General features: G+C 39.4%; 1 protein-coding gene across 1 annotated transcript in view; it reads right to left on the bottom strand.

The window, feature by feature from the left end:
* Positions 1-14,201, bottom strand: part of LOC128989057 (urokinase-type plasminogen activator-like) — a 30,557-nt gene that overhangs the window by 12,062 nt on the left and 4,294 nt on the right. Inside the window, exons 2-3 of the mRNA XM_054410913.1 lie at positions 8,441-8,638; positions 7,468-7,631 (exon numbers count right to left, since the gene is read on the bottom strand). Coding sequence (XP_054266888.1) covers positions 7,468-7,631; positions 8,441-8,638 — 362 coding nt within the window. The remainder of the gene's footprint in view (positions 1-7,467; positions 7,632-8,440; positions 8,639-14,201) is intronic.

Genomic DNA, 14,201 nt, shown 5'->3' with positions numbered 1-14,201 from the left:
TTATGGGTAGGTAATTAGGGATGTTTTCTCCGTGGTTGGAATGGCAATACTTGCCAAAATTAAATTTTTAATTGTTTGTCTCTGTATGGATATCTCTGTATAGACTGATGCTATAGAGATATTGAGAAGGGAAGAGGTTAATTTGAAGTAATTGGTACTCTAAATGAAACTGTTAGTATAATGTTATAGTAGTTTACGCAAAGATTGCGTTAAGTGAGTCTTTACGACACGAGTAGAAAATTTAAGGCACTCGCCAAGGCTCGTGCCTTAAAAACTTCTACGAGTGTCGTAAAGACTATTAACGCGAGTTGCGTACACTACTTTACCTACGACCGTTTTTTAATTACTATCAATCTGGATTTAATTACTAACAATCACTACTGATAACTTTTTAGAGAGGTTATGTTTTCGTGTATTGTCATTGCCACTGAATGTGATGCAACGACTTGTTGTATAATCAGCTGATTTCCTGTAATTACGTGTTTGTTAAACTTCGTTAACATTGCTAGCAGCATTCTTACCATAAATAATATTGTATCAGGTACAATTCGGCAAATATTTCATTTATTTTTGGACTTCCACCAACTTAATTAAGAATACGCGAGTATCAACATGAACAAGTCGGACCAACAATTAAATTGGTCAACTGATCAGCTGATCAGCTGATTAGTTGACGTTCGAAGCATTACAATTTTAATTCTTTTACGCCACACTACATTATTTTGACGAACTTCCCACGCAAGGAATTAGTCCAGAAAACAGCTGTTTGCCACCAGCTTATTCAAATGGGGTTTCATTGCGTACTACTGTGCTGCAATGAGTTTTGCCGGACACCAATCAGCTGATTATACTGTATTTAGGTGGCAGTGAGTAGTTATAAACAAAAACATAACCTCTTATGACTAGTGATTTTTAGTCCTTTAGTTGGTGGAAATAAGGATTTGTACGGATTTATAGTAGTATGGCGTAAACTATCGTACGTAACTCGTCCAAAATGTGTGTACCGGACTCGTATGGTAATCCCGTACTCGACTTCGTCTCGCACGGGAACGACCACACTCGTCCGGTAAACACTTATTTTCAGGACTAGTAACGTAATATACTATTCTCTCAATACTTGAACCTCATTGGTCCGTTACCTGTGTTGATATGAGAAAAACTATGCTGATATGAAATGAAACTATGCTGATATGAAAGTAACAGCTGTAAAGTGAAACTTTTCAATTCTAAGAACTGGACTGAAATGGCTACTTTAAAAAACGGTCGTAGGTAATAGTTATTTGTGTAACTAGTGGTGAAAGTGGCACTTTGCTGCACACGAGAGCAATGTTTACGCACGAGCCGCAGGCGAGTGCGGAATGATCTCGAGTGCAGCAAAGGCCTTTTTCACTCGTGTTACACATTATATTTTTCCTACAGTCACTATAAAGTATATAAATAATTAGTCTTTCAAACACTATACAACACGTTTTTAGGTTCAGCTGGCAACACAAATAGGTTCCCTAGAGAAAGTAGTACGCCTGGTCAGTATCACTCCGCTATTTTTCCTCGGCAAGAAATGTGCTCCGCGTTTTAAGAATATAATATAGTTCCGTATGTTTTTGTAATTTGAAGTGGTTTCCGCGCCTAAAAAAACGCTTTAAATGTATTTTCTTGTTTATTAAGATCGTAGGAATGTTTTAAAAACGTTTAAAAGAAAAGTCCAGAAAGTTCAGAAATACCGAAACTATAAACACGAAATGACAGGTTAAATCGTAATTATAATAGTCAATCAGCTGCTCATAGTATTATTATCTTTAAGTGTTGCCAACCTATTTCCAAGCGTACACGGATTACGTGCATAATAGAACCACGCTGTTTTGTGTTGTTTCGTTGGAATCCTGATGTGCGGCAAAGTATAAACCCTACGGCAAAGTATAAACTGTACGGCAAAGTATAAATATGCAGCAATTAGCAGCTTTCTGTACTATAAACAGTACAAGGAAGCCAACTTTGTCGGGTGACTGTAGGAAAAAGATATTAACTGCATCTTAGAAACTACAAATTGAAGGATTCTGTTTCTAACTTCATAAATAGAACTATGCTATTTTACATAGTTGCAATCTTAATTGCAGAATCTCGGAGGTAAGGAATTATGTAAAAATGTAACCAATCTTTGTATTTTTATTTATTTCTAATCTCCTTTTTTACGGATCGTACGTACTCAGGAAAAAAATATTATTTATTTTCTATTTTTTTACAAAGTCTTTGAAATAGCACGCTGCTGTTAAAGGTCACTTCTCGTCCAAAATTGTGACACCCATTTCACCATGAAATACCTAGTTTTATGTTCAAATAGACATGAAAGTACATCTCCTGAATGTATTAAAATTTATTTATTTTCATTTATATTTTATTTTAAAATGTATTTGTTTTCATCTTTTTTTTACAAAGTCTTTGAAATAGCACGCTGCTGTTAGAGGTCACTTCTCGTCCAAAATCGTGTCACCGATTCGCCGTAAAATAGCTTATTTTTATGTTCAAATAGACATGAAAGTAGACCTCCTGAATGTTTAAAAAAAGTCACTTAAGCATCAAATTTCCTTTTTTTAAATTTACAAAGTTCATTGATCACTAAATATTTCTCTAGAACCCTTACATAATCAAACCTAATCACGAACCAACCCATTAAAGACAATTAGTAAAAAACGCCCCTGAACAAATGGTTATCTTTCACAGCGTACAACCTGTTAGGCTAATTGATCGCCTGGACCAATTGGATATGGATGGGCAGTAAACATCTTGGGGCCGTGTTTTAAATATGTAAGGTTTCGAAAGCAGAGCCGCCCCTTGCTCCCGTGGACCCGCCCCTTCTAATTAATATCTGGTCGGAACCCTTTACACGGCTTCCGTGGCGTCTCCATTTTGGCGCAAGGCCTTCTCGATTATACAACTTAAGAATACTCTCAAATAATATCAAAATTTAGAAAGAGGCATCTTTTTCATTTAGCTTTTAGAACTTAAGTGCGTTGAACTCACTTAATTAAACTGTTCACTAAACAGTTGGAATGACCTTGACTTAAAAGGTCAACAATTTTTCCTAAGACTTTAATGTTTTTTTGTTTTGTTTTACTGAGTTATAGACGTTTTCATTTATTGAGGGATATCAATGGGCAAAACATTCATTGGGCAGGAAACTGTTTTTTAAGATGTACATGAAAAGCCTCTCGTATAGAATACTTATTCCAGGATCAGTATAGATTAAAAGTAGCGTACCCTAAAAACATTATTAATTCCGTTCATAAGCTCTCCATTGTCCCACGCCAATTTCCAAGTTAAATCCCTCCCTCTGTCCAAATGTCCAGTTTCCCTCAGCTGACGACATAATACAGTCCAAGACATACATAGCTCATTCAATTTCTGCCTCCCATTACCTCCCTCCCGCCGAGCCATACATGCAGACGCTTTATTATTTAATACCTAATATTCGTTATTTACAATCGGTAGCGGGACGAGAGCTAATGAAGGAAGTTCCCGGTGGGGCGCCGACACGGCACAGCTGTTTTACAACCAAAACACCGAACCAAAGGCCACCAAACTAGGATAATTACAAAGAGGTATAAAGCCGTGACGTCGGGCTTTGATTGCGCTCGGTTTATGGCCTCTAAACCATCTCCCACCGAGCACGTTTTAATTTACCGGAAAATATAAGGTTTTATGAATTACAATTCGGGATGCGGAATTAGCTGGAGACATAAAGCGCCGAGTTGACAGCGAGGCCGTAAACGTAAGCTGTAACTGGTAGCCGTGGCGGGAAACTTTGTGTGGGTGCCGCTGAAGATTGGTCAGGTTCGATTGAACCGATGATCCGTGGAAAACACTCTAATCTATAGTTGTAATTGATGGAGTGTGAGCAATGCAAGCCGGAGAGAGTGAGGATGAATTGAATGGAAATTATAGCTCTTACTGAAGACTGTTGAGGAAATAGAAGAATGAATAGAAAATAACAAAACGAAATGTACAATCCATCTGAATTTTCAAACCCAGTATCACAATCACCACAACATTTTGGTTGCCATTGATTGGATGCTCTACCTCTTCTTCTACGGATATTTTTGACATCGACACTCACACAATAACTATACAAAGGTTAATAAAACGTATGCCATCAATATTAAAATAACTTAGTCACTATATATACATAGAACTTTATAATAAATATAATATTTAAACATACTTTCTAGTACGGTACCCATCATGAGAAAACATCCTAAAACATACCTCCGCTGATACTCGCTAGAACGTAGATATTACCAAAGATTACTTGACGCTCGGTAATCTCGTAGACCTCTAGCTGATTCATTAGCTGCTGGTGGCATGGCTGTGGCAAATCTGTCTTGAAATCCTTCTTCAGAAACAGCTCATAGATCCGCTATGTACTCTAGATAACTGCATCGGAGCTGGTCCAAACTTACCCTTTTTACAAGGCTTGTTAGAAAATTTATAAGATTCACACACTAGGGTCCGGGTCCCAAATAAATTGATTCTAGGACCCTGCGTTGGGCAGCATTTCAGCCTTTCAGCGCCTAATGTATTTATTTATGTGAGAGCGGTCCAGGCGCACACCCCGCTGTGCCTTGCCTTCATTAGCCACCCTGCACCCTCGCCGCGTAATGACGCATAAAAATAGAATATCTCAAACGGTCCGCTTATTGTGGAATGTTTAAATTGTTTCGGAGATCCGGACTTTTTGACTTATAGCAAGAGAAAATTGGACTGGTAAAATAACGCTTCAGAGAAGAGGTGGTGGTTTGCCAAGTGATGTGAATTGGTATGACCGTTTATGTTTGGCAAATAAAATAATTATAATCTAGTTTTTAAGGAAAAAATTGTTGTTTGTTGCTACAAACTGATGAATTAAGGATGTTGTAGCACTCCTAAAATAATATGGACGTTAGCAGGTGATCTTCAAGGTCTGTAGTAGGCCTCTGCTTGAAACGTAATCCCGTTGGCATAGTCCACTGGGATTCTCATTAATGACAGTATCATAATAATTAATTGTTGAGTTCATCACTAAAAAGTTTCACAAGATAGCACAAATGCTTATCTAATTCTCAGGTGATGCTTAAACTAGGACAAACCAAAATCGCTATTTGATTTAAAACTATAATGAGTACCAAAACTATTGAGTCTTTTATCAATTTTATTTAAATTGACCGTACATAAACATAGCTTCAGCAATCAGTTATCTTACCAGGTTGCAAATGTTTGCTGCAACAGTTCGTTGTTAGTTGGTGTTGCAAAAAATATAATAGGACTAGTGTACCTGTTGCTCGTATTCGAGCAATATTTCAAAGTTCTACAGGCTTTATTTAAAAAAGAATGACAGTCAAAATTGTCGATGACTTAAAAGAGTCAACTCAAAGATAATGTAATCAATCACTCCACTCTAGTTATCGAAACTGAATACGAACTCACTCTAAAAACGAACGCTGTTGTGTGTATCATGTGTTTACTATGAACAGCAGCTGTAATTAAAACAAAGTTGTCTTAAGTAAACAAAATCTTTTCTTCATAAGAAATGCATTGGGATTTTGATGGCCTGTGGGGCAAAGCCCGATGGATTTTATTACAGAAATTTGTGAAAGGGGGAGTACACACAAAAAATACTTAATTTTGACTTATCGTTTGTAAAAATCCGTCCATTTTTAACGGAGGAGTAATGTATCGTAGAAATCACATTCTCGTATTATATACGAGTATTATAACGATACCTCGTATAAGGATACCAGCATATAATATAAGCTTCAATTTATTTAAATTTAGCACGCCTAAGAAAGTTTTATCAGCAATATATTCATTAAAATCTACTTTCAAGCAGGTAAAACTGTAAAAATTACCCGTCTACGAAATTAGAAGAATTAAAACCAACAAACCAATCACATTCAATAATTGTTACAACTTTCGACAGCCCACATTGAGCACCAGGTCCTCACTAAATTTTACACCCCGTAAAACAGAGGGAAAATATTGGAAATTTCTCCCGGGCTATTCCCACGTAGCGTAGGCGCTTTGTGGTCCCATTAGCTATGACTTGTATGGGAGCGTGACGATTGGTGCGATGGCGCGGCATAAATATTTGGTAGTGCGTGGGGAGTGTTTCCAAAATGAACTAATTTGGCCCAGGACTCGGCACCCTGACCCCCGTCGAGTACGGAAGGCGCTGCCCACCTTTGTAATTGGAAGTTCACGTTATTTATGCTCACCCGACGACCGCATAATCTACACAATTATTTCTGTAGTTTCGCCGTAAAAAATCGTCTGGAGATTCGGCTGAAACGCGTGGACGGGTTTTTGAATAACTGGCAGTAAATCTGGGCTTCTTTGTGTCGACAAGGTTGTGAATCGGTAAGTAGAGTGAAGATGGTAAACAATGTAAGTGAATGTTTGTGTGCAGTTTGGTTTTGTACTCATTAAACATGTATATACATTTTGGTCAGGCACACACAGGCGATTTTGAGTCGCGCAACAGTTGCCCGACTAAAATGTTCAATACTGATTTAAATTGGAGTGCGCACACCAACAGTCTAGGGACAGTCGTGCAACTGTTGCAACCGATGTTCCCGGATCCAATTTGCCAGCGACTGCTCTGCGACTCAATTGTTGCGGGACTGTCGCTCCAGGTTTGGTATCCATTGAAACAAGTGTAGATGCGCACACATGCGACTAAATTGTCGCTGTGTCGCTCAGTCTCACCCCAGAAGTTCAACTACTCGTGGCCAGAAGTGTCACTAGTGTTTGCTCTCTTGTTGTGTGAAGTTTTAAGGTATGTGAAGTTTGTGAAGTTAGTCAGGCAACTGTTGCGCGACTCAAAATTGCCTGTGTGCGCCTGGCCAATAGAACTAATGATCTAATGATCGTATTTTGGGTTTGATGATCAAGAATGCGGACAGCCTGACCAAATTTAACAAATCCCCAAACTACCATCTAGGCAGGAAAAGTCTCAGAACTGCCTTGCTTGAACCGTTGGTTACTAATCCTCAAAGACCTCTCTTGTATAAAATGTAGTGCACATTACGTGAACAAGTTTAAATAAGTTTATGGTTTTAATACTGTAAATGTTAAGTTTCAATCAATTTTGAGGTCACAGGAGCTGTTAAAGGTATTTGGGCCCCTTATGCCTTCCGACGCAAACCCTCGTCTCGAAAACCACAGACACCTGGGAGGGTATGTTCGGAGATGATTAATTTAAGAACATAATTAACAATTGTTTAGGTCTTAACATATTATTATTGTTATCTTTACATAGTTTTTCCTTGTATTTAACAATCTCTGTACAAAGAATGTAAACTATTTGTCTGTGATAGAGTTATTATATCCTTGCATAGCGAGATTTGGTTGATTTGCCCATACAAATGACATTGCCGTTACGCGCAGAATAAGCGTAGCCTACTAATAGTTAAGTAAATAAATAAAACAGTTCATTACCTGAGAAATGAATTTATTAAAACAATCAATACGATATTAATAAATAATAAACCATATGAGTTATTAGTTCGTGCTGATCCACTATATTTACATTTCTTCGAGATTTTCGTTCCATTGAAGACGTTCGTGTGCTCATTGATCCATGGAAGAAATGGACAGATATCCTGAAACATAATTAATATGGGACTGGAAAAAATGTCATTAAAGAAGGTGCAGTAGAACCTCTATAGCAAGCCTCTAGGGATTATCATATACGATTTCTTATCAAGGTTTACTTCTTAGCGAGATTTACAATAACATGTAATTTAGGGCATTATAGATTCAAAGGTATTTTAAGATCAATTCAAATGAACCAAACTTCAAATGTGCCATAAAACAGTGACCTAGGATTACAGTAGTAATAACGGACAGCAGCATCCCGATTAGAGCCATCACAACGCTACTGACTTTTCTCAGGGATGAACTACCGATCGTCTGGTTACGCGAGCAATATAACCGATAAGCTACCCAGCTCTATAAAATATAAGATAGGGGAAAACAAAAATCCCTATAACCCCCGCCGCAGCAAACCTGCAAACTAAGCGAATTTCAACTTATACCAAATTTAATCAAAATCGGATGGTTTTTGTTTGAGTTAGTGCTAACGGACACACTCACACACACACATATATAAATGAATTTGAACGAATGGTGTTTTGGCCTCTGGGGACCCCAAAACGAAAAAAATAAATCGGTCCCGGGTCCAGGTCTTACCTACGACATCTACGAGAGACCTACGGTATCTTCATAAGGTCGGCGTTATCAGAATCCATAGTGATCAGCATCAATCGAGTCGTCAGTTAAAGATCGCTGCAGAAACCGTTGTCCTTATTTTGAAGAGGCATCCTCAGTGGTTAGGCCAAGACTACAGTCTCCTCGCCTGACGCCTAGCCTATGTTCTATCTATGTCTCTATGATGAGACTAAACACTCACCTGAAACACACTGATAGAATTCATGCCTCCGCATTGCATGCCAGCAATAATAGACATATCACAGTTCTTCATGTCGTCTATCCTGACTCCCATCATGGTCACTCCTCGTAACTTCCCTCCACACAGCAAACCTCCACCAGAATCTCCGGGACACATGCCGTAGTCCAGCTTGGGCTTGGTACAGAGGTACCTGCTGGCCTGCAACAGACAACATACTGATTTGTTACAGTAGGAAACATTTGATTAAGTTATAATCATTGAACTAATTGTTGCCTTAAGTTGGTAGGTTGGTAGCCCTTGTTGTACAGATCAATCTCGACATTGTTTTTTTTGTTTTTTTTTTAGTGGAGAGCGGAAATAGAGGAGGCCGTTAGAAAATGTGAGTAGATCTATTGTAAAAAGTTGCAATTATAAGTATCCGAGCACATCCATTGTAAAATATCCTTTATATTAATCAGAATTATTATATGTTTAACAGATTCCAACGAAGATTTAGTTAATCTGCAAGACAATCATAATATTTTCAAATACTTGCCAATCATAACCTCTTGCCACGTGTTAAACAATTGTATTTACCTTATTCGTTATTTTAGTTAGTTTAGTATACCGATATGTAACTCAGACAATTTATTTTGTATTGCAGAACGAAGATCCTCATTTTCTTCCCTGAGTATAGAGCGCTTTCCATATGATTGTATATTTGCATGTACGGGTATCACTAGCCTAAGAATTTATTATTGTAAAATGGATAATCGTTATTATAGGCTGGGTAAAGTGAATGAAAAAATAAATTATTATATGGTGATTTAATCAGACTCTATTATTTCCACAGATCTTGGCTCTCGTCACTAAAACAAAATCTAGGCCTAGCCTAAATTGAAAATTATTGTAATAGGTCAGTAAACAGACGGATCACAGTTTGCTGTATCCCATCACGATGATCTGCATGGCCACTCCTCGTACCTTTCCTCCACAGACCAAACCTCCACCAGAATATCCGGGACACACGCCGTAGCCAGCTTGAGTTTGATACAGAGGTACCTGCTGGCCTGCGACAGACAGCAGACAGATCACAGTTTGCTGTATCCCATTTTGATGAGCTGCATGGCCACCCCTCGTAACTTGCCTCCACAGACCAAACCTCCACCAGAATATCCGGGACACACGCCGTAGCCAGCTTGAGTTTGATACAGAGGTACCTGCTGGCCTGCGACAGACAGCAGACGGATCACAGTTTGCTGTATCCCATTTTGATGAGCTGCATGGCCACCCCTCGTAACTTGCCTCCACAGACCAAACCTCCACCAGAATATCCGGGACACACGCCGTAGCCAGCTTGAGTTTGATACAGAGGTACCTGCTGGCCTGCGACAGACAGCAGACGGATCACAGTTTGCTGTATCCCATCTAGATGAGCTGCATGGCCACCCCTCGTACCTTCCCTCCACAGACCAAACCTCCACCAGAATATCCGAGACACACGCCGTAGCCAGCTTGAGTTTGATACAGAGGTACCTGCTGGCCTGCGACAGACAGCAGACGGATCACAGTTTGCTGTATCCCATCTAGATGAGCTGCATGGCCACCCCTCGTACCTTCCCTCCACAGACCAAACCTCCACCAGAATATCCGAGACACACGCCGTAGCCAGCTTGAGTTTGATACAGAGGTACCTGCTAGACAGCAGACAGATCACAGTTTGGTGTTACCCATCTTGATGATCTTGGCCGATCCTCGCACCTTCCCTCAACAGACCAAACCTCCACCAGAATCTCCAGGACACACACCGTAGTCCAGCTTGGGTTTTATACAGAGGTACCTGCTGGCCTACAACAGACAACAGACAGATCACAGTTTGGTGTTACCCATCTTGATGATCAGCATTACCACTTCTCGTACCTTCCCTCCATAGACCAAACCTCCACCAGAATATCCGGGACACATGCCGTAGCCCTGCTTGGGTTTGATACAGAGATACCTGCTAGACAGCAGACAGATCACAGTTTGGTGTTACCCATCTTGATGATCTGCATGACCACTCTCGTACCTTCCCTCCACAGACCAAACCTCCACCAGAATATCCGGGACACACGCCGTAGCCCTGATTGGGTTTGATACAGAGGTACCTGCTAGACAGCAGACAGATCACAGTTTGGTGTTACCCATCTTGATGATCTGCATGACCACTCTCGTACCTTCCCTCCACAGACCAAACCTCCACCAGAATATCCGGGACACACGCCGTAGCCCTGCTTGGGTTTGATACAGAGATACCTGCTAGACAGCAGACAGATCACAGTTTGGTGTTACCCATCTTGATGATCTGCATGACCACTCTCGTACCTTCCCTCCACAGACCAAACCTCCACCAGAATATCCGGGACACACGCCGTAGCCCTGCTTGGGTTTGATACAGAGGTACCTGCTAGACAGCAGACAGATCCAGTTTGGTGTTACCCATCTTGATGATCTGCATGACCACTCTCGTACCTTCCCCCCACAGACCAAACCTCCACCAGAATATCCGGGACACACGCCGTAGCCCTGCTTGGGTTTGATACAGAGGTACCTGCTAGACAGCAGACAGATCCAGTTTGGTGTTACCCATCTTGATGATCTGCATGACCACTCTCGTACCTTCCCTCCAGGGACCAAACCTCCTCCAGAATATCCAGGACACACGCCGTATCCAGCTTGGGTTTGATAAAGAGGTACCTGCTGGCCTACAACAGTCAGCAGACAGATCAGAGTTTGGTGTTACCCATCTTGATGATCTGCATGGCCACTCTCGTACCTTCCCTCCAGGGACCAAACCTCCTCCAGAATATCCAGGACACACGCCGTATCCAGCTTGGGTTTGATAAAGAGGTACCTGCTAGTCTGCAACAGACAGGTCACAGGATTTTCTACCATTTACCTATGCTACTTTAAAAAATCAATAACACACATTCCATTTATCTTACTAAAACTAACGAATTCAAACGATTTAACCATCTGCATTACAATAATCTCCCAACAGCCTGATTTAATTTAAAACTGTACTTTTTCCTCTTCGTGTCGTCATCACTGCGAGTGTTGTCTTCGACTACGCCAAACCCCGTCAGTTCACATGCGGCCCATCCTTTAAAAGACTGCTTGAACGGAGTTGTCGTCAGGTTGATCGGAGTAACAGCCTCGTTCCAAACAAACTTCTCATCCACCCTAATAAGCTCTACGTCTCCATCAACATCATGGCCCTTTTCACTCTCATAGTTTGGGTGAATTATCAACTCCGCGCTCTTCACCAGTAGTGCTGTTTATGGAAGCTGGCCTTCCCCACTTGCGTAGTCTTCGAACTCCTGGAGAGAGTTCCCGCCAGCGTAGTCAATAACTCCGTCTACTTCGTCCAGACAGTGCGCCACCATCAACACCCACTCTTCTGATATAATCGTTCCTGTACAGATGCCCTGCTCGTCATTCCCATTCTTAACTAGTATCAGAAGCACAGATAAGGGGAAGAAGTCTTCAGCATACGTTAATTCGTACTCGTCCTTCTCCTCCTCTTTCTGTTTCTTTTTCTTTTTTTACTTTTAATACTTTTACATCGTATTTTTCTCCGTTGTTTTCTTCAGGACTAGTTTGGAAGACTGAGTTTTTTTCATTTATCGTTCTCTTTACTTTGTGTTTGTCACGAGTTTTATTTTTAAGCCTAAAGTGGTCTGGTGGCCTGACATTTATTATATCACTAACTTTAGTTAATGACGGGTTCACTTTAACATGTAGATTATATACTGAATGACCGTAAAATCCTTGGAAATCGTCCTTATTCCTGCATTCGTCCTCCTTGTAAAGCCTTACCTTCTTGTTTTCCCATACATTTTGAACACGATAACCTCTTATTATTTTCCCAGCGTGCTCAACTTGCATATTCGATCTTTGTAGATAAAGCATGATCACAGAGAAAGTTAAGAGTAAAACACGCAGGATTTATTTAACATTTGTAAATTGGCAACCAATATTTACGGCACATTTCATAACATAAAATTTATAACAAAGAATTTCAAGATTTGGCCAAATTGTTTTTACTTTAACTAGCTGTTACCCACGGGCTTCACCCCGTTTGACATCATAAGTACTATTGATTGGTTAAGTTAACCTGAAATAAACAAAATACAGTAAAAGAAACAAATAATCACACCTGATTTTAATAAGGTAATAAATTGAAAGAATAACAAACAAATAAGTACAGCTGAAGTATTTTTAACATTAGGTATATGAAAAGTTCCCTTTAGAAAGGAATTACGACCTTAAAGGGCAATTTGTGAAATAATGGATAATTTTGCGCAAGGTTTCTCGTCATGACGAACAATTTAAGTATATGGTTTATGGGGGTGTGACTTGTAGTTTTCTCAAAAGTTCATGGGTACTTTTGGCTTTATATATAGAAGATTTAAAAACAATAACAATGACCATATGACTTTTATGTTGAACTTGGAATTTTTCACCCTTTTACCCTTTTTTTGTTAATAGGATATGTCATCGTCAGGGCCTAAACACTGGAAAATAAGCGAGAGTTGAAAGACACCTTTTGCCCGTGTGATGAACTATTTATCGTCATAACGCACCATTAGTTAAATAAACTATGTTAAAAAAACTGAAATAGTTTTAATAATTTAAAACTTGAACTCTCAAAACCACTTTCAGCTTGTTTTAAATTCAATTTGCTACCGCAATGGAAACAAGCAGCTGTTTAGTAAATGATGCAATCGTTTCGTCATTACTACTGTGCTAGTGTACATTATACCATCGATACTTCGAACTATTTACAATACGGAAACAATTATCTACAATCGATAAAACATCGATACATACTGCTGATCCTTACCATACTCCCTTGGAGCTATAAACGATGAACAAAACTGCTACTTTTGACCCGCAACGCATGCATTAAAACGGCTGTTTTTGCTGCAGTATGACGGACAACAAATTTGTGCTGTCAAAAACTACTATTATCAATTTCGTTAAACCATTAACTATTATAGTTTTATACTTTAATACTTTCTTATTAAATGGCGACCATATAAAGTAGGTATTTTAAGCCAAGTATGAATGGAGATGAGTGTAGGATGAGTGGCGCGATGTTCGACCATTAGATATCCATCTTACTATCTTATGATATTGAAATGGACAAATCTTCAGAATGAGCCGTTTTTAGTGTCTCCTGTTTTGTAATGAAGCTTAAATGCGTTGATATCGACTATTTTTTATATATTCTTTTAAGGGTAAAAATTACAGTGTGATTTGTAGTTTTTGGTTATAATACTAAACTAAAGGAAGCATCTGCAAAATATAGTCGTTATATGTGTACTGTACGTTAAACGTAAGTAACGTAAGTAAATGTAACCCGACATACCCAAATATCTTAACAGACTTCGCAAAGGTTTAATATCGAATTTTGAATAGATGCGATTTCAAGTTCCATTATCTTAACCGGTCTCAAATAATAAAAATAGTATATTTCGTACCTAGGGCCGAAAATGAGGTTTTGCCGGCTCGAGATAGTTTTTAAGGGGCTTATCCCAACTCCGCGCAGTGGTCAGAAATCTGTCAAAACCGACTGTCCAACTCCGCGCAGTGGTCAATTTTGGCTCTCACAGCCCTGGCGGCTGAGAGTTTGTGTTTGAACTTTGAAATTGTGTTATACTTTATGTTAGGTTTATCATTTATAGGAAAGTAAAGAGATAAGATATACCTAAAACAGGAGATGAAGCTTAAAAACCAC

Source organism: Macrosteles quadrilineatus, unplaced genomic scaffold (assembly GCF_028750875.1).
Source record: "Macrosteles quadrilineatus isolate MER2022 unplaced genomic scaffold, UCM_ALF_1.0 Scaffold_3__2_contigs__length_128488019, whole genome shotgun sequence".
Taxonomy (NCBI): Eukaryota; Metazoa; Arthropoda; class Insecta; order Hemiptera; family Cicadellidae; genus Macrosteles; species Macrosteles quadrilineatus.
Note: the sequence above shows the minus strand (reverse complement) of the source record. Positions and strands in the feature narration are given on the sequence as shown.